General features: G+C 38.1%; 1 protein-coding gene and 1 pseudogene across 3 annotated transcripts in view; one reads left to right on the plus strand and one right to left on the minus strand.

The window, feature by feature from the left end:
• HFM1 (helicase for meiosis 1) overlaps nt 1-23,454 on the plus strand; it is a 215,633-nt gene that overhangs the window by 143,785 nt on the left and 48,394 nt on the right. For all 3 annotated transcript variants that reach the window (XM_032155383.2, XM_058439583.1, XM_032155384.2), the window contains exons 21-30: nt 10,156-10,247; nt 11,718-11,824; nt 11,919-11,966; nt 15,514-15,611; nt 15,694-15,825; nt 18,391-18,476; nt 18,688-18,771; nt 18,900-19,057; nt 20,835-20,938; nt 21,403-21,549. In XM_032155383.2, coding sequence (XP_032011274.1) covers nt 10,156-10,247; nt 11,718-11,824; nt 11,919-11,966; nt 15,514-15,611; nt 15,694-15,825; nt 18,391-18,476; nt 18,688-18,771; nt 18,900-19,057; nt 20,835-20,938; nt 21,403-21,549 — 1,056 coding nt within the window. The remainder of the gene's footprint in view (nt 1-10,155; nt 10,248-11,717; nt 11,825-11,918; nt 11,967-15,513; nt 15,612-15,693; nt 15,826-18,390; nt 18,477-18,687; nt 18,772-18,899; nt 19,058-20,834; nt 20,939-21,402; nt 21,550-23,454) is intronic.
• LOC116469785 (flap endonuclease 1-like) lies at nt 5,398-6,442 on the minus strand (annotated as a pseudogene).

Raw genomic sequence — 23,454 nt, forward strand, 5'->3', positions numbered from 1 at the left:
TTCAGAAGCATGTTGTTTAATTTTCATGTAATTGTATGGCTTTGAAAGATCTTGGTATTGATTTCTGTTTTTACTGCATTGTGGTCTAAGAATGTGCCTGGTATGATTTTTTTTTTTTGAATTTGTTGAGAATTGCTTTATAGCTGAGTGTGTGGTTGATTTTAAAGTATGTTACATGTGCAGATGACAAGAATGTATATTTTGTTGTTGTTGGATAGAGTGTTCTGTAGATGTCTGTTAGGTCCATTTGGTCAAATTTCAAGTTTAGGTCCTGAATATTTTTATTTGTTTTCTGCCCCCATGATCTGTCTAATACTGTTAGTGGAGTGTTGAAGCCTCCCAACATTGTGTAGGTATCTAAGTCTCTTTGTAGGTGTATAAAAACTTGTTTTATGAATCTGTGTGCTCTAGTATTAGATGCATATGTATTTAGGATAGTTAAATCTTCTTGTTGTATTGAACTTTTCATGATTATCAGTGTCCTTCTTTGTCCTTTTTGATAGTGATGGTATAAAGTCTGTCTTGTCTGAAATTAGAATAGCAACCCTTGCTTTTTTTGTTTTCCCTTTGCTTGGTAGATTTTTCTCCATCCCTTTAAGCCTATGGGTGTTATTGCATATGAGATGGGTCTCTTGAAGAGAAGATACAGTTGGGTTTTGCTTCTTTATCCAACTTGTCACTTTGCACCTTTTAAGTGGGGTATTATAGTCTGTTTATATTCAAGGTTGATATTGGTATGTGTAGATTCGTCATTGTGTTGTTATGTAGACTTGTTATGTTATGTTATGTAGTTGCTTTATAGTGTCGATGGTCTAGATACTAAAGTGGTCTTTGTGGTGGCCAGTAATGGTCTTTCATTTCTATGTTTAGTACTGTCTTAAGGACCTCTCATAAGGCAGGTCTGACGCAAACAATTCCCTTAGTTTATCTGAAAAGGATTTTGTTTCTCTTTCATTGATGAAGCTTAGTTTGGCTGGATATGAAACTTTTGGTTGGAGTTTCTTTTCTTTCAGAATGCCAAGGCTGGGCACAGTGGCTTATGCCTGTAATCCCAGCACTTTGGGAGGCTGAGGCAGGAGGATTACTTGAGCCCAGAAGTTTGGGACCAGTCTGAGCAATATAATGACACCTTGTCTCTACAAAAAATTTTTCTAAAAATTAGCTGAGCATGATGGCATGTGTCTGTAGTCCCAGCTACTTAGGATGCTGCGGTGGCAGGATCACTTGAGCCTGGGAGGAGGAGGTTGCAGTGAGCCAAGATTGCACCACTGCCATCCATCCTGGGTGACAGAGTAAGACCCTGTCAAAAAAATGCTTAATATAGGCCCCCAAACTCTTCTGGCATGTAGGATTTGTGCTAAAAGAGCTGCTGAAAGATCTGCTGTTAGCTTTATATGTTTCCCTTTGTAGGTAACCTGCCCTTTCTGTCTAGCTGCCCTTAATATTTTTTCTTTCCCATTGACCTTGGAGAATGTGATGACTATGTGTCTTGGGGGATGGCTGTTCTACATAGTATCTCACTGGGTTCTCTGAATTTTCTGAATTTGAATGTTGACCCCTTTAGCAAGGTCAGGGAAATGTTTTGAACTGTATTCTCAATTATATTTTCCAAGTTTCTTGCTTTCTCTCTCTCCCTCTCTTTCAAGACTACCAATGAGTTTTAAATTTTGGTCTCTTTACATAATCCCATATTTCTTGGAGGTTTTGTTCTTTCTTTTTTATTCTTTTTTCTGTATTTTTCTCTGACTGAGTAGATTTGAAAACCTTGTTTTTGAGCCCTGAGATTCTTTCCTCAGCTTGATTTATTCTGCTGTTAATACTTCCAATTGTGTTATGAAATTCTTGCAGTGAGTTTTTCAGCTCTATCAGATCCGTTTGATTCTTTCTTAAAATGGCGATTTTGTCTTTCACCTGTTAATCATTTTACTGGGTTCCTTAGATTTCTTAGATTGGACTTCAACTTTCTGATGAACCTTGATGATCTTCATTGCCATCCAGATTCTGAATTCTAGGTCTGACATTTCAGCCATTTCAGGCTGGTTAAGAACCATTGCTGGGGAGCTATGTGGTTGTTTGGAAGTAAGAAAACACTCTGGCATTTTGAGTTGCCAGAGTTCTTGCTTTCTGGCAAGAACATCAGCCCAGACAGACTAATTGTTTTTCGTCTGTCTGGGCTGATGTTCCTTTAATATTTGAAGTTGCTGTCCTTCAGATGGGGCTTTTTCTTTTATATTCCTTGATGCCATTGAGATTTACTGTGGCATAAGTTGGGTTTAGTTGACTAGCTTTGTTTCTGTATGATTTCAGAGGGCTTGGGCTCATCTCAGTGCTCCTGGGCTGCATGCTCATGGCTTTGTTTGCTGCCCCTCGAGGTTAAGTACCTGCTGCACTGGAGGGTTAGAGGTGTTCCTGGTTCACTGGCAACCACACTTAAATGGGGCAGTGGCAGAAGGGTACGCATTCATGTGTAATGCCAACCGTGGCTGGATAGTAGCATGGTGAGGTCTGGGTATGTGCACCAGTGGTGGTGGCACAGCAGGGTCCATGTTTGCAGTGTATCAGCAGTGGCAAGACAGCAGCATAGTGGGATCTGCATGTACCAGTGGCACTGGTGGGGGTGGGGCTGTGGTGACAAGGTCCATGCACCATGTGCATGCTAGCAAAGCGACGCGGGGAGGCCATGGTTGAGTACATGCCAGCAGAGTGGTTGGGGGAGGCTGCAGACAGGTGTGTGTTGGCAAAGCGAGGAGGCTGTTGGTGGGTGCACATCGGCAGGGTCCATCTAATGGTTCAGTGGCATCTGCTGGCTAAGGAGCTATGGTGATGGCCACTAGGAGGTGCCCCTGTTGGTATTTTGATAGGGATCGCACTGAATCTCTAGATTACTTTGGGTAGTGTGGAAATTTTAACAATATTGATTTTTCCAATCCATGAACATGGAATATTTTTTCACTTTTTGGTGTCCTCTTCAATTTCTTTCATCAGTGTTTTATAGTTGTTGTGTTTCTTTCTTTCTTTGTTTTTGAGATGGAGTCTCCCTCTGTCGCCCAGGCTAGAGTGCAGTGGTGCAATCTCAGCTCACTGGAACCTCTGCCTCTCGGGTTCAAGCAATTCTCCTGCCTCAGCCTCCTGAGTAGCTGGGATTACAGGCGCCTGCCATCACACCCAGCTAATTTTTGTATTTTTATTAGAGACAGGGTTTTGCCATGTTGGTCAGGCTAGTCTCAAACTCCTGACCTGAAGTGATCTGCCCACCTTTGCCTTCCAAAGTTCTGGGATTACAGGCATGAGCCACTGCACCCAACCAGTGTTTTATAGTTTTAATTACAAAGATCTTTCACTTCTTTCATTAATTCCTAGATATTTAATTTTAGTTGTGGCTATTATAAATGGGATTACTTTTTCATTTCTTTTTCAGGTTTTTCATGGAATATTTTTTCATTTTTTGGTGTCCTCTTCAATTTCTTTCATCAGTGTTTTATAGTTTTAATTACAAAGATCTTTTACTTCTTTCGTTACTTCCTAGATATTTAATTTTAGTTGTGGCTATTATAAATGGGATTACTTTTTATTTCTTTTTCAGAGTTTTCAATGTTGACATATAGGAATGCTACTGATTTTTACATGTTGATGTTATATCCTGCAACATTACTGAATTTATTATTTCTGACAGTTTTCTTGTGGATTCTTTATGTTTTTCCAAATATAAGATTATTTCATCTGCAAACAAGGATAATTTGACTTCTTCCTTTCCAAGCGAATGTCCTTTATTAATTTCTCCTATCTGATTGCTCTAGCTAGGACTTCCAATACTATGGTGAATAACAGTGGTGAAAGTGGGCATCCTTGTCATATTCTGTATCTTAGAGGAAAGCTTTTCCATTTGTCCCCATTCAGTATGATACTAGCTGTGGGTCATGATATATGGCTTTATTATTCCTTCTATACCCAGTTTTTTAGGGTATTTATCATGAATGGATGTTGAATTTTATCGAATGCTTTTTAAGCATCATTTGTGATTTTTGTTCTTCATTGTCTTGATATGATGTATCACATTGGTTGATTTGTATATGTTGAACTATCCTTGCATCCCTGGGATAAACCCCACTTGGTCATATTGAATAATCCTTTTAGTGTGTTGTTTAATTTGGTTTGCTAGTATTTTGTTGAAGGTTTTTGCAACAATATTCATCAAAGATATTGGCTTGTAGTTTCCCTTTTTTGATACGTCTTTGTCTGGTTGTGGTATCAGGGTAATAACGTCCTAGTAGAGTAAGTTTGGAAGTATTCCCTCCTCCTCTGTTTTTTGAAACAGTTTTTGAGCAGGATTTGTGGTAGTTCTTCTTTAAATGTTTGGTAGAATTCAGCAGTGAAGCCATTGGGTCCCAGGCTTCTCTTTACAGGGAGACTTTATTATGGTTTCAATCTCATTACTTATTATTTTTCTGTTCAAGTTTTGGGTTTCTTCGTGGTTCAATCTTAGTAGGTTGTATGTGTCTAGGAATTTGTTCATTTCTTCTAGATTTTCCAATTTATTGGCATATAGTTGCTCTTAGTAGCCACTAATGATCCTTTGAATTTGTATGGTATCAGTTGTAATGCCTCCCTTTTCATCTTTGATTTTACTTATTTGGATCTTTTCTTTTTCTTCTTTTTTTTTTTACTTTTATAATTTTATTGACTTTTTTCTTCGTAACTTTAAAACAAAAACAGCGCATGAAAACCAGTGTCTTACCCCAAAGTCTCAACTCAGGTGATTGCCAGATGAACATCACCATCTTACTCCTCTGAATAACTAGACACAAATTACATAGCAAGTTCGAGTTTCTGCCCACCCAAGACACAGCCAGTAATCAGTCACAAACACAGACACAGTCATCTCCAGGGGCTCCAGCTCTCTGCCTGTCTTCTCTCAGCAGTTCCTCCCATCTGCTAAGATGTGCCTTCCTGATGGCTGTCTCTTAAGGTGGGTCAAGGCTGAACAAGACAGAAAAGCAGTCTAGGTCCACCATCACCTCCCGCTGGCCACCAGTTGGCCAGCCAGGAAATCATTTCTGTACATCTTTTGTCTCCCCCTTTTATCTCCCTCTCTCTTCTCCAAAACTTGTTGCTATCTGTCACTTTCATGTAACAATGGACTTAGTGTCCGTCCATTAAAGTGCCTGAGAAGTGGTTTGAGCCTGACATACTTTCCTGAGCTAAAAAAGGAAAAGTACCTCTGTGGCCTTCTTGCCATTAAGATCAAGTGAAAAAGGGACTAGCACTACTGAAAAGGGTCATGCTAGAAACATCTTAGAATCCTCTCTCCACCCCTGTGAAGGTTTCTCTAGCTGTAGCTCTTAAGGGTACAAGAGGGCAAATATTCTGGTGTCAAGGAGGTATAGTGGGGAAACACATTTATTTTCCCCTTGTAAACTTCCTTGCTGCCCCAGTCTTTGCCTTCTTCTTAGTGGATCCCTTTGATTCTGGCTCCTTGCGCTTAGCTGAAGAGAGTGAGCCAGTCACCTTGAAGAAATCATCCAGGCGGCCCTTGGTGCTGTCTTGGTGACTCTTACTCAGCCTCTTGACCCCACTGTGGATTCGCTCCTCAGAGAACTGCTTTTCACCACACACGAACTTGACTAGCTCTTCTTCATTTGGCTCGCTCCACTTCAGCTCTACGGACTCTGGGCCCAGCACCTCAGGTTCCAAGAAGAGCTGGTAAGCCTCCTTGTGGATCCAGTTTTCTGGCACAAGGGTACTTGTTGGGGTCAAGTCGCCACACGATCTCCTCGATGCTCTTGTGCTTCTGGATGAGGTCCATAGCCCGCTTGGGCCCAATACTCCGGATACTCCCACAGTAGTCACTGCCTAGCAGGATGCACAGATCCACAAACTGTTCCTGGTTCCAGCTCCTGCAAAATCCAGCTCAGGTGGAATTCCTGGATTGGCAGCTTTTTGGCTTTACTGGCAGTCAGGTGTTGCATTAGCACAGGGCTGCCGAAGGTGAGGCAGTCCATGTCCTCGGTAGCCACAGTATAGACTTTGCCAGCCTTCACCAGGGCAGCACAGCTGGCCTCTGCCTCACTGGGTGCATCAAGATAAGGGATGCCCATGAGGCTCAGCAGATGTTTGCGCTCATCATTGTGCTACTTAGTGACCTTCACCAGCCACTTAGTGAATTTTTCCACCTCCTGCTCGGCCCCAGCAGCCTGAGCCTGCTGCAGCTGCTTCTCTGCCTCAGCCCCGCAGTTCACTGCATTTGGCCAGCTCGCCTGACGAGCTGTGGCGGCTTGCCCTCAAAGACATACACGGGCTTGATGCCGTTCTCCATCATGCGAATCGTGCGGTAGAACATGCCTATCAGATGGCTGGTGGTCTCACCCTCCTCTTTCTGCAGCACATCCCCACCCTGGCGAACAGCAATCAGGAACTGATAAATGCTCATAGAGGCATCAATGGCCACCTTATGGCCAAAGTAGCTCTTGATGTCATTCTCCCGGGTGGCACTGGGGGCCACATCAGCAATTAGTTTGGCCAGGCCTTGAATACCTATGGCAACACAGAGGAGGGATGACTGGCCTTTGGGACACGAGGCCTTGGCGGCTAAAGCTTGGTTCAGGGTTGCCCTGGGCAGGCGGTCCTAAGCCCACTTTCCCTCCTCAGCTTAGCTGCGGGTCACCTGACACTCAGCCCTTCTTTTTCTTCTTAGTCTGGCTAAAGGTTTGTCAATTTTGTTAACCTTTTCTAGAAACCAACATTTTTGTTTCATTGGTCTTTTGTATTGTTTTCTTCATTTCAATTGTATTTCTGCTCTGACATTTATTATTTCTTTTCTTCTACTAATTTTGTGTTTGGTTAGCACTTGCTTTTCTAGTTCTTTAAGATGCATCATTAGGTTTTTTATTTGACATTTTTCTTCTTTTTTGATGTAGGCACTTGTAGCTATAAACTTTCCTCTTCATACTACTTTTCTGTATCCCATTGGTTTTGGTATGTTGTGTTTCCATTATCATTTGTTTCAAGAAATTTTTCAATTTTCATCTGAATTTATTCATTGACGCACTGGTCATTTAGGAGCATGTTGTTTAATTTCCATATATTTGTATAGTGTCCAAAATTCCTTTTGCTATTTATTTCTAGTTTTATTCCAGAAGATGCTTGATATTATTTCAGTTTTTAAAACTGTTTTAAGACCTGTTTTGTGACCTAACATATGGTCTCTCCTTGAATGATCCATGTGCTGATGAGAAAGATGTGTATTCTGCAGCTGTTGGATGAAATGTTTTGTAAATATCTATTAGGTCCATTTGGTCTATAGTGCAGATTAAGTTTGCTGTTTCTTTGTCAATTTTCTGTCTGGATGATCTGTTCAGTGCTGAAAGTGGGGTGAAGTCTCCAGCTATCATCATATTGGGGCCTATCTCTCTCTTTATCTCTAATAATATTTGCTTTATATATCTGGGTGCTCCTCACTATAACCTCCACCTCCCAGGCTCAAGTGACCCTCCTACCTCAGCCCCACCAAGTAGCTGGGATCACAGGCACGTGCCACCATTCCTGGCTAATTTTTTTGTATTTTTGGTAGAGATGGGGTTTTGCTGTGTTGTTCATGCTTGTCTCAAAGTGCTGAGCTCAGGCAATCCTCCTGCCGTGGCCTTGCAAATTGCTGGGATTATAGGCATGACCCATTATGCCCAGCCTCAGTCTATGTATTTTTATTGGAGAGTTTAGTCCATTTACATTCAATGTTATTATTGGTAAGTAGGAACTTACTCCTGCCATTTTGTTATTTGTTTTCTGGTTGTTTTACAGTCTTCTCTTCCTTCTTTCTGTCTTTCCTGTCTTCCGTTCAGTGAAGGTGATTTTCTCTGGTGGCATGCTTTAATTTCTTGCTTTTCATTTTTTGTGTATCTGTTGTATGTCTTTCAATTTGAGGTTACCATGGGGTTTGCAAATACTGTCTTGTAACCCATTATTTCACACTGATGATAACCTAACACTGATTGCCTAAACAAGCAAACAAAAATGTAAAAAGAAAACTAATAAACACTCTAACTTCATCCCCGTGCTTTTTACCTTTTTCTTGTTTCCCTTTACATCTTATTATTCTATGTCTTGAAAAGCTGTTGTAGCTATTATTTTTGATTGCTTCATCATTTAGTCTATTTAAGTCAAGAGAAGTTTACACACCACAATTACAGTGTTATAATATTCTGTGTTTTCCTGTGTGCTTACTATAACCAGTGAGTTTTGTACTTTCAAATGATTTTCTTCTTGCTCATTAACATCCTTTTCTTTCAGATTGAAGAACCTCCTTGAACATTTCTTAGAGGACAGGTCTGGCGTTGATGAAATCCCTCAGCTTTTGTTTGTCTAGGAAGCTCTTTATTTCTCCTTCAGTGTTAAAGGATATTTTCAGCAGATATACTATTCTAGAGTAAAAGGGTTTTTTTTTTTCTTTAGCACTTTAAATATGTCCTGCCACTCTCTCATGGCCTGTAAGGTTTCCACTGAAAGGTCTGCTGCCAGACACATTGGAGCTCCATTGTGTGCTATTTGTTTCTTGCTGAGCTTAGGATCCTTTCTTTATCCTTGACCTTTGGGAGTTTGATTATTAAATACCGTGAGGTAGCTTTCTTTGGGTTAAATCTGCTTGGTATTCTATAACCTTCTTTTACTTGAATGTTGATATCTTCCTCTGTGTTTGGGATGTTCTGTGATACTATGCTTTTGAATAAACTTCCTACTGCCATCTCTTTCTGTACTGCTTCTTTAAGGTCAATAACTTAGATTTGCCCTTTTGAGGCTATTTTCCAGATCTTGTAGGTGTGCTTCATTTTTTTTAAAATTATTTTTTCTTTTGTCTCCTCTGACTATGTATTTTCAGATACCCTGTCTTCAAGCTCACGTACTGTTTCTTCTGCTTGATCAGTGTTGCTGTTAAGATACTCTGATGCATTGTTCGGCATGTCATTGCATTTTTCCAACTCTAGGATTTCTGCTTAATTCTTTTTAATTATTTCAATCTCTTTGTTAAATTTATCTGATAGAATTCTGAATCTTTTCTCTGTGTTATCTTGAATTTCTTTGAGTTTCTTCAAAACAACCATTTTGAATTCTCTGTCTGAAAGGTCACATATCTCTCTTTTTCTAGGATTGATTCCTGCTGCCTTGTTTAGTTCACTTGGTGAGGTCATGTTTTCCTGGAGGTGTTCTTTGGTGTCTAAGCATTCAGCAGCTAGGTATTTATTCTAGTCTTCACAGTCTGAGCTTGTTTTTGCCTGTCCTTCTTGAGAAGACTTTCCAGGTATTCAAAGGGACTTTGGCCATAAGCCCAATTATGCTGTGGTTTTTGCAGATTCGTAGACCTACCACCTTGGTGGTCATGGATAAGATCGAGAAGAATTCTCTGGACTACCAGGCAAAGACTCTTGTTCTTTTCCCTTACTTTCTCTCAAAAATACAGATTCTCTCTCTCTGTGCTGAGCCACTTGGAATTGGGGCTATGCTGATGTAAGCACTCCTGTGGGCTGGGACTGTGCTGGGTCAGACCTGAAGCCAGCACAGCACTGGGCCTTCCCAAGGCCTTTCCCTTCGGGATGGTGAGTTCCCCCAGGTCCTGCGTGTGTCCAGAGATACTGTCTGAGAGACTGTCTGAGAGCCAGGGATTAGAAGAGTCTCTGCCTGTGGCCACCACCTTCACTGGTCCTCAGGGGGTTGTGCCAAGTCATCACTGAGGTTCACTTAAAGCCCAAGGGCTCTTCTGTCAGCTTATAGTGAATGCTGCCAGGCCTGGGACTCATCCTTCAGGGCAGTAGGCTCCCACTCTGGCCCAGGGCAGGTCCAGAAATGCTGTCTAAGAGCCTAGGCCTGGACTTGGAGACCCCGAGAGCCTCCTTGTTTCTCTACCCAGCTATGGCCAAGCTGGTACCTGATTTTTGATTCTTGTGACAGTGCTTTTCTGTGTGCAGAGAAGCAATTAGAGTGCTTTTGTGTGTGCAGATTGTTGTTAAAATTTGGTGTTCCTGCAGCGAGGACCAATGGTCTAGGCTTCTGTTGTACCATCTTGCTTCTCCTCCCCTCAGGAAATGTTCGTTAAACATAAAAAAACAAGTTGTTTCAGCTGATGAGGGGAGAATGGACGGTCGTTCATTTTTCCATCTTTTCTTACAGAAGCAGGAAGATTGATGGCTTGGTATTATATTACATTTGAGACGGTGAAGAAATTTTATACAATCAGTGGAAAAGAAACCTTATCAGATCTGGTAAATTCATTTTCACTAGAAAATAAATACATAATGGTATAGTATAAAATAATATTTGAGAAACAACTAATTTGTGTATCTCATATAATTTAAAAATGAATGAGCAGAAAAGAAAGCATTTCTAAGATATATCCTCTGGTATAATTCTGATCATGAGATATGGAATAGTCTTTCTTAGAATATATTTTCTGTTTTAACTCATATCAGAGCTAAGAAAACTTATATACAAAACTGAAATAGGTATGGCAACTACTTTACAACTTAGGTGATAATGCTAATTACCTTGGTAGTGGCTACACAATGTAATAATATGTAAGAAAGATTCCAAGATGATGTGGTGTGATATATTAGGAAAGTCTGCCATGAGTGAAGGACAGTGAGTTGCATGCAGCATGTGTGCCACGTACTTGCAACCCTTCACTAAATATTTTGGGTCAGAATAGTGAGAACAATGGAAATAGAATAGTATTGGTGATGACCCAGATAAAAGAACTGATTGCAGAAAAAATGGGAATAATAACAGGTTATGCTAAAATATCAACAATGGGGCAACTTTGCAGCTGCAGCAGTGAACAGAACCATAGGCATGTCATTGGTATATGGTAACTGCATTGGTCCTTTCTTCCTTTACTCAGGACATGAATATGAAACAATATTTATAAAAGAAAATATTTACTCTCAAATTTAACCATTCATTTTTATTTAAAATATCTAATTTGATTACTGTGGTAAGATTATTATAGTAAAAATTGCACAGTAGAATTCCAGTTATTAATGAGGAGTCACATAAACAACAATTGATGAAAAATAGAAGGTTTGTATTTTTGTGTAAACATTATTCTTAACTAAGGAGAAATCAAGAGTTGAAAACACCCACTATTAACATTAACTCATCTGATCTTGAGTTTAGCAAGTGTGTAAGAAAATTAAAACAAGTGTTAGTTCCATTTTAGATATGTGGGAAACCAAAGCACAGAGACTGCTTTGTTTGTCATCTGGCAGAAGTAGGCTCTAGAATCCAAATTTCCTAATATCTAAAACATTCTTTCTATGACTAAATTACCCTCAATTGAGATAATGATTCGCAAACTATAGAACAGTAGAATAGTGGTAGTAGTAGTAGTAGTAGTAGTAGTAACAAAAACAGTGTTTATTGAGGACTTATTTATTACTATGTGAATAGGCACTGGGCTAGATATTTTAAATTCTATCTTGTTAATCTTTAAAGTCTTACTGGTATAGTCTTGGTGTCTAATGCAGTGTCTGGTATATAATAGGAGTTTGTAAGCGTTTGTTAGTGAATGAATGAATCCTTAAAGAAGCAAAATGTATAAAGCAGGTTTTTAACTCTGTTATGTTCATTGATAAAACTGTGATGGTTTAAGGCAGTATGAAAAATAAATTTGGAGAAAGGATGAGAGGAAATAAAAAACAGACTTCATTAAATGGACAACTACTGAAATGTTATAGGTTACATTGATAGCTGGCTGCAAGGAATTTCTAGATATACAGTTAAGGATAAATGAAAGGAAAACACTGAATACTTTAAACAAAGATCCAAATCGGATGACTATCAGGTACAGAAATTACATATGTTTTAAATAATTTTAAGAGGTTTTATTTAATTTAAATAAATAATGATAATGTTTTGCCATGTGGTTTTATTTACAGATTTCCAATGGAAGGAAGAATTAAAACAAGAGAAATGAAAGTAAATTGGTAAAGATGATTCATACTTACGAAAGTTTTCTTTTTTTTGGTTTTAAAACATTTTAAATTTGTTTTTCTTAATACAGAAAAAATTACATAAAAATGAGTCAGAATGTGGATGTGAAATTAATTTTTTAGAACTCTCAGACTTTAAAATTGATGATTTGTGAATGCTTTTTCTTAGCGAACATTTTTTTAGAGTGTATTCTGTTGAGGCAAGGTGGACGGTTGAATGAAGACATGCTTCTTATGCTTCTCATTGTCAAGAGCTTTCAAGTTAGCTTGAATGACAGTAGTACATTTAAAAATAATGGACAGTATGAAAACCTGTGTAATAAATGTCTACTGAATGGTAGTGGCATTCTGGGAGAGACAAAGAGTAAAAGCAAAATCATGAGTGAAGGAGTGTATATGTGACAGTGGATGCCTGTTCTGCCAAAAATGGGGAGTTTGTACAGAGACTAGTATTTGAAAGAGTAAATTAAGGTTACACTGTAACTTGTGACTTTTAGCAGTTTGCAATCACAAATGCAATGATACTGTTTTCTGCTATACTGAGTGCTTGGCTGTCTGAGTATGTAGGTCTTAGTGTTATGTAATTTAAGGAGAAATGATCTTTTTCAATGTGGCTCAATAAAACCAATTAGCCAAAGAATTTTTTTTTCCTCCATAGCTAGAGAAGGCCATTCTTTCTTTGGGATTCTTCCTGACATCTCATTAAATTTTATCTTCCAAATACCTTTAAGTCTGTAAGACAGTCTTCTCATTGTTGTTTACAACTCATCAGGCAGATTTGTAGCTTGTACCACAGAAGTTAATGTTTATTTTCTTAGCTGTACTTCTATATTCAAATATTTATTTCTATAAATTCATATATCCTTAGAGATCATAGTAAACTTAAGAGGTCATATAGCCCAATCCTCTCATTTTACAAATGACATAAGTGATGCCCAGATAAGTTATGACTTTGCCAAGGTTATGTTGCTATCTAGAACTCTTGATTTTCTCATTTTTTCCCCCAGTATACTATGTTGCATAAATTATTGAGTCAGATTACATCAAGTATTTTTCCACATTCATTTTGTTGGGAACACTTTATTTGCACTTTCAGTGCTTCCATTAACTTTGCCTTAAATTGGGTAGTATATTCTTTTGATTGAAGCTGTCAGATTTTAAAGTTAATTATTATACTTTATAATTGTTTTTATACATAACATAATTTAGATTCCCATTATCATTTCCTGCCTTTGTGCATCTTATTTAAGCATAGCCAAGAAGAGAGAATGTGTGTATATGTGGGATGGAGGGGTCTTAATCCAAAATTTATAGTCTTTTGGTAGTGATGATGGCTAATAGTTACCTTTTTCATGGCTTTGTCATATCCCTATTACTTTGCTGAACTTCAAATCTGTTCTTCTCCAAGTAGATGTTAATCTTCTTAGTTTTAGGATTTTATCCTTCAAGTTTCTGGTTTCTGCGCTTTTTATTATTTTTATTTATGTATTTATTTTGAGACAGAGTGTCGCACTGTGGCCCAGGCTCAAGTGCAATGGCATGATCTCAGCTCACTGCAACCTCTGCCTCCCGGGCTCAAGCAATTCTCCTGCCTCAGCCTCCGGAGTAGCTGTGATTACAGGAGCACACCATCACACCTGGCTAATTTTTGTATTTTTAGTAGAGACAGGGTTTCACCATGTTGGCAAGTCTGGTCCCCAACTCCTGACCTCAAAAGTGATCCACCTGCCTCGGCCTCCCAAAGTGCTGGGATTACAGGCATGAGCCAGTGTGCCTGGCTCTGCCCTTTTAATTTAAGTCTATTTTTAAATTCTTCCTAGCTTTAATTCCTAGGTCTTCCCTCTTCAGCACTAGCTCTGTTTTCTCTAACTGGTATTTTTCAGTGAACTGACAGGGTATGATGTGGAGCCACCATACGAAGCCCTGGACTTCCCAACTCTGGATTCCGCTTTTACACACAAGAATAAACCGTTTGTGTGTAAACTGATATGGTCTGGTCGTGAATGTAATTCTAACCGAATCAATACTTTATCTCATTTAATTCTTTTACTAACCCTGGGTTAGTCATAACTACCATGTAACTCTGCCCCTGTTAGTTGAGGTGGTAGAGGTGCCACCTCACCTGAGGCTGTGGCACTTCTGTTTCTGCTGAGGACAAGCTCAGGGGTAAGATCACAGGACATCACTGCTTGCCTTATCTGGTGCAGAGAAACAGCCCTGCCATGGTTCTGTACCTACTAGCTTAAATCCCTGTCCTTCCTCCTATCCCTGTTTTATTACTGCTTCTTGAAATAAGATTTCTGACAGGGAAGTATGATGTTGAAAAGTGTCCTATTTATTATTAGAAAGATTGCTTTTAATATAAATCAATATTACTTCAAAAGTCTTATTTTTACTCCAGCAATTTCTTACTCCACATTTGTGCATCCCTAGGTAGCTTAACAAGGAGTTTTATTTACCCAGCATTTAAAAGCACCCCATTTACATTTTTCCATCAGCTCCTTCTTTGATAGTATACTGTGTATCTTTGTAACTATTTCTTAATAGATGATATAAAATAATTTTCAGAAGCATATACCATAGCCAAAAAAAGTGAATAGTTTAAATTTCAGCTGTATACATCCATTCCAGGAAGTGAGTTGATTACTTCTTTCAATTTTCACATATCTTCTGCTAAACTAAATCATGAAATATAACTATTCTGCCCTCTTTCTTTGTATAGCTGACTGTTTTGGTCTTATCAAGAGACCTCCTTCTACTGAGTTTAGGAAGAAATTTGTTTTTTAAAAGAGATCCCCGTAAGAGAGTAATAATAAGTACAGTAATTTTAGTTAGAATCATCAGTGATTTGCATATCAATGCCTGATTAGGTAAGTTTATGGGCAAAACAGGTAGCAAAGAACCCGGGATATATTAGGCATGTAGGCACTAGTGTCTTTTTTCCCCTTATACAACTAACACCTCAAATTTAGTAGCCAAGCAGCTGCTGGTTTTGAATAACCAGCTAATATGCTACTGACCTTCATACACTGAACAGAATTATCAGCACCTAATACTATGCCTGGCACTTAATAAGCATTTAATAAAAATGTGTTGATTAAACAAATTGTATTATTTTTCTCTAATTCCTTGAGAAGAAATAGTAGAGCCAAAAGATAGAACTGTATTGGAGGAGAATATGAAAACAATTTGAGATAGCTGAGATTAAAGTAACAGTCTAAGTGAAAGTCTCCTGTAATTTTTATCAATCTAGAGATTATAATGAAAGTCTGAGAAGAAATGAGATCTTTTAGAGAGAGATTGAGTGAATAAAGAAGAGCAATAAATAAATAAATAAACACAACTTTGAGGATTTGGGGAAAAAGGAATGAACTTTTATTATTGACCTGCAATAATAATTATGCAAGATAGAGAATCATATAGTATTGCAGAAATTAAGGCAGAGAAAAGTTTTAAGAAGGAATACTTCAGTGAGTGATATCAAATACTGGGAGATAGATAACCCTTAAAAGGGAGTAACAATTTTTTTTCTTTCCCCCAGTCTTATTCAGGCTCAACTAGGATGCATTCCCATACAAGATTTTGCTTTGACACAAGATACCGCAAAGATTTTCAGACATGGCTCCCGAATTACAAGATGTATGTTACAGGATTAGTGGATTTTAAATATTTTTTCCAATAAACTGGTATATTAGATTTAATACTGGAAACTTTTTTTTAGGGTTGTCAGATTTTGTAGCTGCTCAAGAAAAGAAGTTTGCTGTACTATTGAATAGTTTGATTTTAGCTAAATGTTTTAAGTGTAAACTTTGGGAAAATTCTCTGCATGTATCCAAACAACTGGAAAAAATTGGTAGGTACTGAATACAGGCAGGCAGTTTGGCCATGTCTGCAATTTATTTTGTATTCACTGTTAGTAAGATTATTCTGTGATGATTACAGACCCTCAAGCAAGATATTTGTAGGCTTAAATAAGTGCTGTACTTTACTTTCAAAAATCTGATTTTCATTTGCTCCTGCTTAAAGGATTCCATTTGAAATCAACTGAATGATACATGAGTACATGAGAAACCTAATAAAAATTAATGCTCTCATTTGAAAATTTTTTTCTCATACCAAGAGGGAAATTTGGTTATAGTAATTAGGTAACTATGTGATGCCCTCTCTTCCACTTTTATGACTAATATTTTGTTTTGATCTCAATTACAAGGTACAGAGTTAGTAGTCCCAGCCACTCCTAATTCATTACAGAAAATTGTTACTTCTTTATGTCTTAATTTTTTTTTTTGGTTTTCAATAACAGTAGGGTATTAATACTGATTTTCATAGAGATTCTGTAGACAAAAGATTGTGCCTGATTATTTTGTCTATAGGGACCTTGTGTAGTGTGTGCTATGAGACTGTAGGGAGTACCATTTACAAAGGATTTTCCTGTTTGGTACCTGTGACCTTGTGACCCTATTCTTTCTTAGATAGCTAGAATTCTAAAAAGAGAGTGACTATCTCATCACTGACAGCCTTGTTAGTTTCACAATTTTGTATGCATCTTGGGGGTATCAACAAATTAAATAATGGATTTTTAGGGATGTTTTGTTATTTATTTGAACAAAGATTACCAACTGTTTATGAAGAAGTCCTACCTTTTGTATCTGGAAATTTGAAATCAGTGGGGTGGCAGAGGGCTGACTAGGAAGTCATGGGAGCTGGGGTAAAGTGGGGATTGGCTAGTGAAAGTAAGGGGAGAGATTTCTGATGGAAAGGCTCACCTTCTTACAGAAGTCCTGGCAACCAAATATCACATCCATCCCACAAAGGCAAGAGTTTCAATTGGAAAGGTGGTTCCATACAACATTTAGAAAATTTTGGAATTCGGCTAAGTGGTTACTAGTAAATTTCATTATACTTGAAAAAGCCAATCTTTCTGGCTTTCTAGAGTATTGTCAATATGGGCATCCCTTGCATTCTGTCCCTTCCAGATTGTTGAAACTAACCTGTTTTCACACACGCTCATTACAGCTAAACAGAAAAAAGCAAATATTGCCCAGAAAAAAAAAAAAATCATATAATAGAAAAGTGAGAGAATCTAAACAAAAAGTCAAATCCAAGTTGTTATTGGGCATCTTGAAAAAAATAATGCATACAAATTGATTTTAATGGTGGCTATAAACTAAAAAGTTAAAAGTCAATAAACATTTTGAGGGGAAATGGAAATGAACATTAAGGAATTATGAATACTAGAAGCTGAGTCTTAAGAAGAACTAAGAGAAATTCCCAAGAACAAGTAAATATATGAGTAAGGAAATAGGGTCATACCTTCACCAGTGATACATGTAATATATGTGCCTTAGACAAAGTAGTAATATTTTGGAATTTTATACTGTTCAGGAGCTTCTATTTGGGGATTTGGATAAATTCATTCATAAGCATATAAGAATTTTAAATTCTGCCTTCTGAAAGTATAAGGAAATAGGAAGGATCCAAAGAAGAAAATGAACTTGATTTTTTGTTGTTGTTTGTTTGTTTTTGAGATGGAGTTTCGCTCTGTTGCCCAGGCTAGAGTACAATGGCATGATCTTGGCTCACCGCAACCTCCGCCTCCCGGGTTCAAGCAATTCTCCTGCCTCAGCCTCCTGAGTAGCTGGGATTACAGGCATGTGCCACCATGCCCAGCTAATTTTGTATTTTTAGTAGAGACGGGGTTTCTCCATGGTGGTCAGGTTGGTCTTGAACTCCCGACCTCAGGTGATCCGCCCGCCTCGGCCTCCTAAAGTGCTGAGATTACAGGCTGAGCCACTGGGAAGGAATAAAATGAAAGCAAGAGTGACTGGAGAGTAGTCAGCAAGAGGAGAGTTAGAGGAAATTAGATTTGAGACAAAGGCTGTAGTCAAGTTATATAGGTAAGGACATTTGGCCCCAGTAAGGAAATTGCCACTTCATTCTAAATACAATGGAAAAGCATTGGAAGTTTTAGGCATTAGAGTAAAATAGTCTGGTTTAGATACAGAAACATAGAACTGTATTTCTAAGACAGAAATGGTCAGAGAGCCATAGCTTCATGAAGCAGTATTCCCTTGCTTTATTCAAGCATGATCCTTGAATCATGTTGCCTGTCTTTCAAGCATGAGTACAAAAATACATGTCTCTTGGTGATTGGACCATGGATGACGTATAGTAAAACTAAGCATCCGTCATGTGGACCAGAGTTTTTCTTTCTTTTATAAAGCAAATGCATATTTTATTTGTCTGAATAAATATGAATAATTGAATAATGTCACAAACCAAATAATCCAACTGAAAACTTTTTATTTGACTGGATCTTAAAATTGTTTTTTTTACTAATTTAGTTGTTAAATATTTAAATACATGTTTTATTTAAAGTGGATTATTTTTAAGTTGTTGTTTGATTAATTTTCCACAGGTATAACATTGTCAAATGCAATCGTAAATGCTGGTTTGACTTCCTTTAAAAAAATAGAAGAGACAGATGCAAGGGAACTTGAATTGGTATTTATATTCACTTATTCCTAATTCCATCGAAATTCTAAGGCCTACCTTTATTTCTGTTAAAAGTTATTTTCCTTCTCATAGTTATAAGTATTTCAGCTTACCAAGGTTTTGGGTGATAAGCATTATTAAAGCTATTGATTCTAAAAAATATTTTACTAAAAGAATTTCAAGTGTTGTGGTAAGAATATAATGATGTAAATATTTTTAGATTTTAAACAGACATCCCCCCTTTGGAACCCAGATAAAAGAAACTGTGATGTATCTACCAAAATATGAACTTAAAGTGGAACAGGTAAGTATTTTCTGTTTCTTAGATATTTTATTGTCTTTTCAGAAATAAAGCTACCCATAAATAGGCTTCAGCTGAGTATGAGAAGTAAGATTATTTTTAACACTTTTTATACTTGTCCTTTTTTAAAGATTACAAGATATAGTGATACGACGGCAGAAATATTAGTGACTGTTATATTAAGAAATTTTGAACAGCTACAAACTAAAAGAACAGCATCGGATTCTCACTGTGTTACCTTAATCATAGGTGATGCAGATAATCAAGTAGTTTATCTGCACAAGATTATGTAAGTGTGAAATTTCTGATGTTTGATTTTATTTCTAAGCATATACTGTAAAAGAAAAATTCTACTGGAAAAAAAATAACAAGATCATTGTGGGATCAACTAAATTACATTTTCCTGACACAATAATGGGATAGTTTCTCTATTTTTCTATTAAAGAAGATATTAACATTGGGTCTGTTGTTTTAAATTGTTGTATGTAGTACTCAAATGAACAAAGTATAAAACCTATCACCATGATCTGAAACAAGTGAGTAGATTACCTCTAGGAGGTCTTTCTTATTTCACTGCTTTTCTCCAGTCATTCATGGCCCTACTACTGTTTGGATGCAGTCTTTCTCCTACTGACCTCAAAATATACCTTCTACTTCCAAATTAAAATCTAACAAATTACTGTAGCTCCATTGTAGGATCCAAGCAAACAAAGCAAATGTATAGAGGAGGTACCCTCCCTTATATCTAGTTCTGTAGCATGCCATTCTTTAATTTTTACTTCAGCATTTTTCCAGGTACTATTATTTTCTCCCAGGATGTCATAAGCAATCTCTAAGGATATCAATTGCAGCTATAACTAATATTTTTTAGCACTTAGTAGGTTCCAAATATTGAATTATTTAATATTTGTATGAGACAGGTGCTATCCATATTCTGTAGAGGAGGAAATTGAGACAAAAAGAGTTTGAGTTTGATTTATAATTAATCATACCTTAATCATGGTCATATAGCTAGTTAATAGCAAAGTCTAGATTTGAACCCAATCCAGAGCCTAGACTCCCAACCACATTACTGTACTTGTAAGTTCAGGAATGGCAGTGATTCTGAAATGGGAATCTCCTAATTGCGCCAGTATACTAGAAGATACCTTCCCAAAAAGTCGCATGCAAGGTTTCTGAAGGGACTGCAGTGACCAGGATATCCCTTTCACTGTAACTGCTCTCCTGCAGCTAACCATGACCCACTTACAGAGAATATGCTATTGTACAAATCTTTGTTCTGTGTGACTAACAAGTCTATGACCACATGAGACTAAAATAAGTTCAGTCATAAAAATGGTTGCTGGTTTGTTTGTGATGTTATTAGATACAAACCATTTTATATAAATTTAAAAATACTATTGAAGTTGTTCTCATAATACATGTAACTTACATATAGCCGTTTAAAATGGCAGTGATTTAAGGGCAAGCTCATGTGTTATTGATACAAAGTATATATTCTTACTGGGACTAAAATGAGTAAATGAAACTTGGAAACAGCTGTAATTTAAAAAAATTAGGGATCGGATGGGGTGGCTCACACCTGTAATCTCAGCACTTCGAGAGGCTGAGGCAGGAGGATCACTTAAAGCCCAGAGTTTCAGACCAGCCTGGGCAACAAAGTGAGACCCTATTTCTACAAAAATAAATAAATAAATAATCTGAGCATAGTGCCAATGTGCCTGCCTGTGGTCCCAGCTACTCAGGAGACCGAGGCAGGAAGACTGCCTGAGCCTAGGAGTTTGTGGCTGCAGTGAGGTATGATTGCACCACTGCACTCCAGTCCAGGCAACAGAGTAAGACTCTGTCTCAAAAAAAAGAAAATTAATTAATTTTTAAAAAATCATGGTCAAGAGAGTTCCATTGATACTTTATTCTCCCTCCTTAAAAGTTGGGGAAAGCAGTTTTCAGTAATTGATTTCAGTTTACTACTAGAGAGTATATTTCTTAAGAACAATCAGCCCTTCAAGATTAATATGTATTTCATTCAGTGTTTGGATCACTATTTAAACTATACTATTTTTCAGGGATTCTGTTTTGCTAAAAGCTGGAAGTTGGGCTAAAAAGATTGCTGTGAAGAGAGCTCTTAAATCTGAAGATCTTAGCATAAATCTAATAAGTTCTGAATTTGGTAAGTTAATTGAAGTAATGAAGACATGAATATAAATAATATAATTGCATTTAAAAATTACATCCTTTATGCTGGTACAGAAAAACAGTATAAATGGTATTATGCAAAAATAATATATTTAGGTAATATGAATAAACTTCAAAGGAAGTTTCATGTATTTAGATATGTAAAAGATAGCATGGACCAGGATGACATAATTAAAAGTTTATCTTTTCATTTATAGATATTTTATTTTCCTAGATAGTTAAATTACAGTTATTGTTGGAAGATTTTTATTTTTATAATGATAAATATGTAATTTTTTAGTTGTCATATTTTTTAACCTTTCAACATATTTTAACTTTCTGGACTTCTTAGCTCTAGAAGTTATAAAAATATAAGAGAGATAAAAAGAAATAAGTGTTCTCATATGTGGATTTATATGACTTACATAAGCATTTGTATACTTTTTTTTCATTTTCCAGTTGGGCTTGATATTCAGCAGAAATTTACAGTCTTTTACTTAGAACCCAAGAGGTTTGGAAATCAAATCACTATGCAAAGAAAATCTGAAACACGGATTTCCTATTCTAAACATTCAGACGTATCTACAATAGCAGGACCTAATAAAGGTAAATAGCTCTATTAACTCCTGTTTTATATTAAAGCAAAGGTATGGCTAGGAAGGAGTATCAGTGTTATAGTACTGCAACACTCAGATTGAGGATACTCTGGAATTAGATATTTAAGCTTCATAGTAATTGCATTAATAGTATATAGTAGAGATTCTTATAGTTAGTATTTGTCAAATTGGGGTGATAGTTGGGGGACAAATTTTTTTATTCATCTTTTGGTATATGTATTAGTCCATTTTCATGCTGCTGATAAAGACATACCTGAGACTGGGAAGAAAAAGAGGTTTAATTGGACTTACAGTTCCACATGGCTGGGGAGGCCTCAGAATCATGGCAGGAGGTGAAGGGCACTTCTTGGATGGTGGTGGCGAGAGAAAAATGAGCAAGAAGCAAAAGTAGAAACCCCGATAAGCCCATCAGATCTCGTGAGACTTATTCACTATCACAAGAATAGCACCAAAAAGACCAGCCCCCATGATTCGGTTACCTCCCCCTGGGTCCCTCCCACAACACATGGGAATTCTGGGAGATTCAATTCAAGTTGGGATTTTGGTGGGGACACAGCCAAACCATATCATTGCACCCCTAGCCCCTCCAAATCTCATGTCCTCACATTTCAAAACCAATCACACCTTCCCAACAGTCCGCCAAAGCCTTAACTCACTTCAGCATTAACCCAAAAGTCCACAGTTCAAAGTCTCATCTGAGACAAGGCAAGTCCCTTCTGCCTATGAGCCTGTAAAATCAAAAGCAAGCTAGTTACTTCCTAGATATAATGGGGGTACAGGTATTGGGTAAATACAGTCATTCCAAATGGGAGAAATTGGCCAAAACAAAGGGCTTACAGGCCCCGTGCATGTCTGAAATCCAGTGGAGCAGTCAAATTTTAAAGCTCCAAAATGATCTCCTTTGACTCCAGGTCTCACATCCAGGTCACGTGAATGCAAGAGGTGGGTTCCCATGGTCTTGGGAAGATCCACCCCTGTGGCTTTGCAGGGCACAGCCTCCCTACTGGCTGCTTTCATGGGTTGGTGTTGAGTGTCTGCAGCTTTTCCAAGTGCACAGTTCAAGCTGTCGGTGGATCTACCATTTGGGGGTCTAGAGGGTGGTGGCCCTCTTCTCACAGCTCCACTAGGCAGCACCCCACTAGGGACTCTGTGTGGGGGCTCTGACCCCACATTTGCCTTCTATACTGCCTTACCAGAGGTTCTCCATGAGGGCTTTGCTCCTGCAGCAAACTTTTGCCTGGGCATCCAGGCATTTCCATACATCTTCTGAAATCCAGGTGGAGGTTCCCAAACCTCAATTCTTGACTTCTATGTACCCACAGGCTCAATACCACGTGGAAGCTGCCAAGGCTTGGGGCTTCCACAAGCCTTGAAGCCACAGCCCAAGCTGTATGTTGACCCCTTTCAGCCATGGCTGGAGCAGCTGGGACATACGACACCAAATCCCTAGGCTGCACACAGCACAGGGACCCTGGGCCCAGCCCATGAAAGCACTTTTTCCTCCTGGGCCTCCAGGCCTGTGATAGAAGGGGCTGCCGTAAACAACTGTGACATGGCCTGGAGATGTTTTCCCCATGGTCTTGAGGTTTAACATTAGGCTCCTTGTTACTTAGGCAAATTTCTCAGCCAGCATGAATTTCTCCCCAGCAAATGGGTTTTTCTTTTCTATCGCATAGTCAGGCTGCAAATTTTCTGAACTTTTTTTTTTTTTGAGATGGAGTCTCGCTCTGTCACCCAGGCTGGAGTGCAGTGGCACGATCTTGGCTTGCTGCAACCTCTGCCTCCCGGATTCAAGCAATTCTCCTGTCTCTGCCTCCTGAGTAGCTGGGACTACAGGCACCCACCAGCATGCCCAGCTAATTTTTGTATTTTTAGTAGAGACAGGGTTTCACCA

Source organism: Hylobates moloch, unplaced genomic scaffold, assembly GCF_009828535.3.
Source record: "Hylobates moloch isolate HMO894 unplaced genomic scaffold, HMol_V3 SCAFFOLD_5, whole genome shotgun sequence".
In the NCBI taxonomy this organism is placed as follows: domain Eukaryota; kingdom Metazoa; phylum Chordata; class Mammalia; order Primates; family Hylobatidae; genus Hylobates; species Hylobates moloch.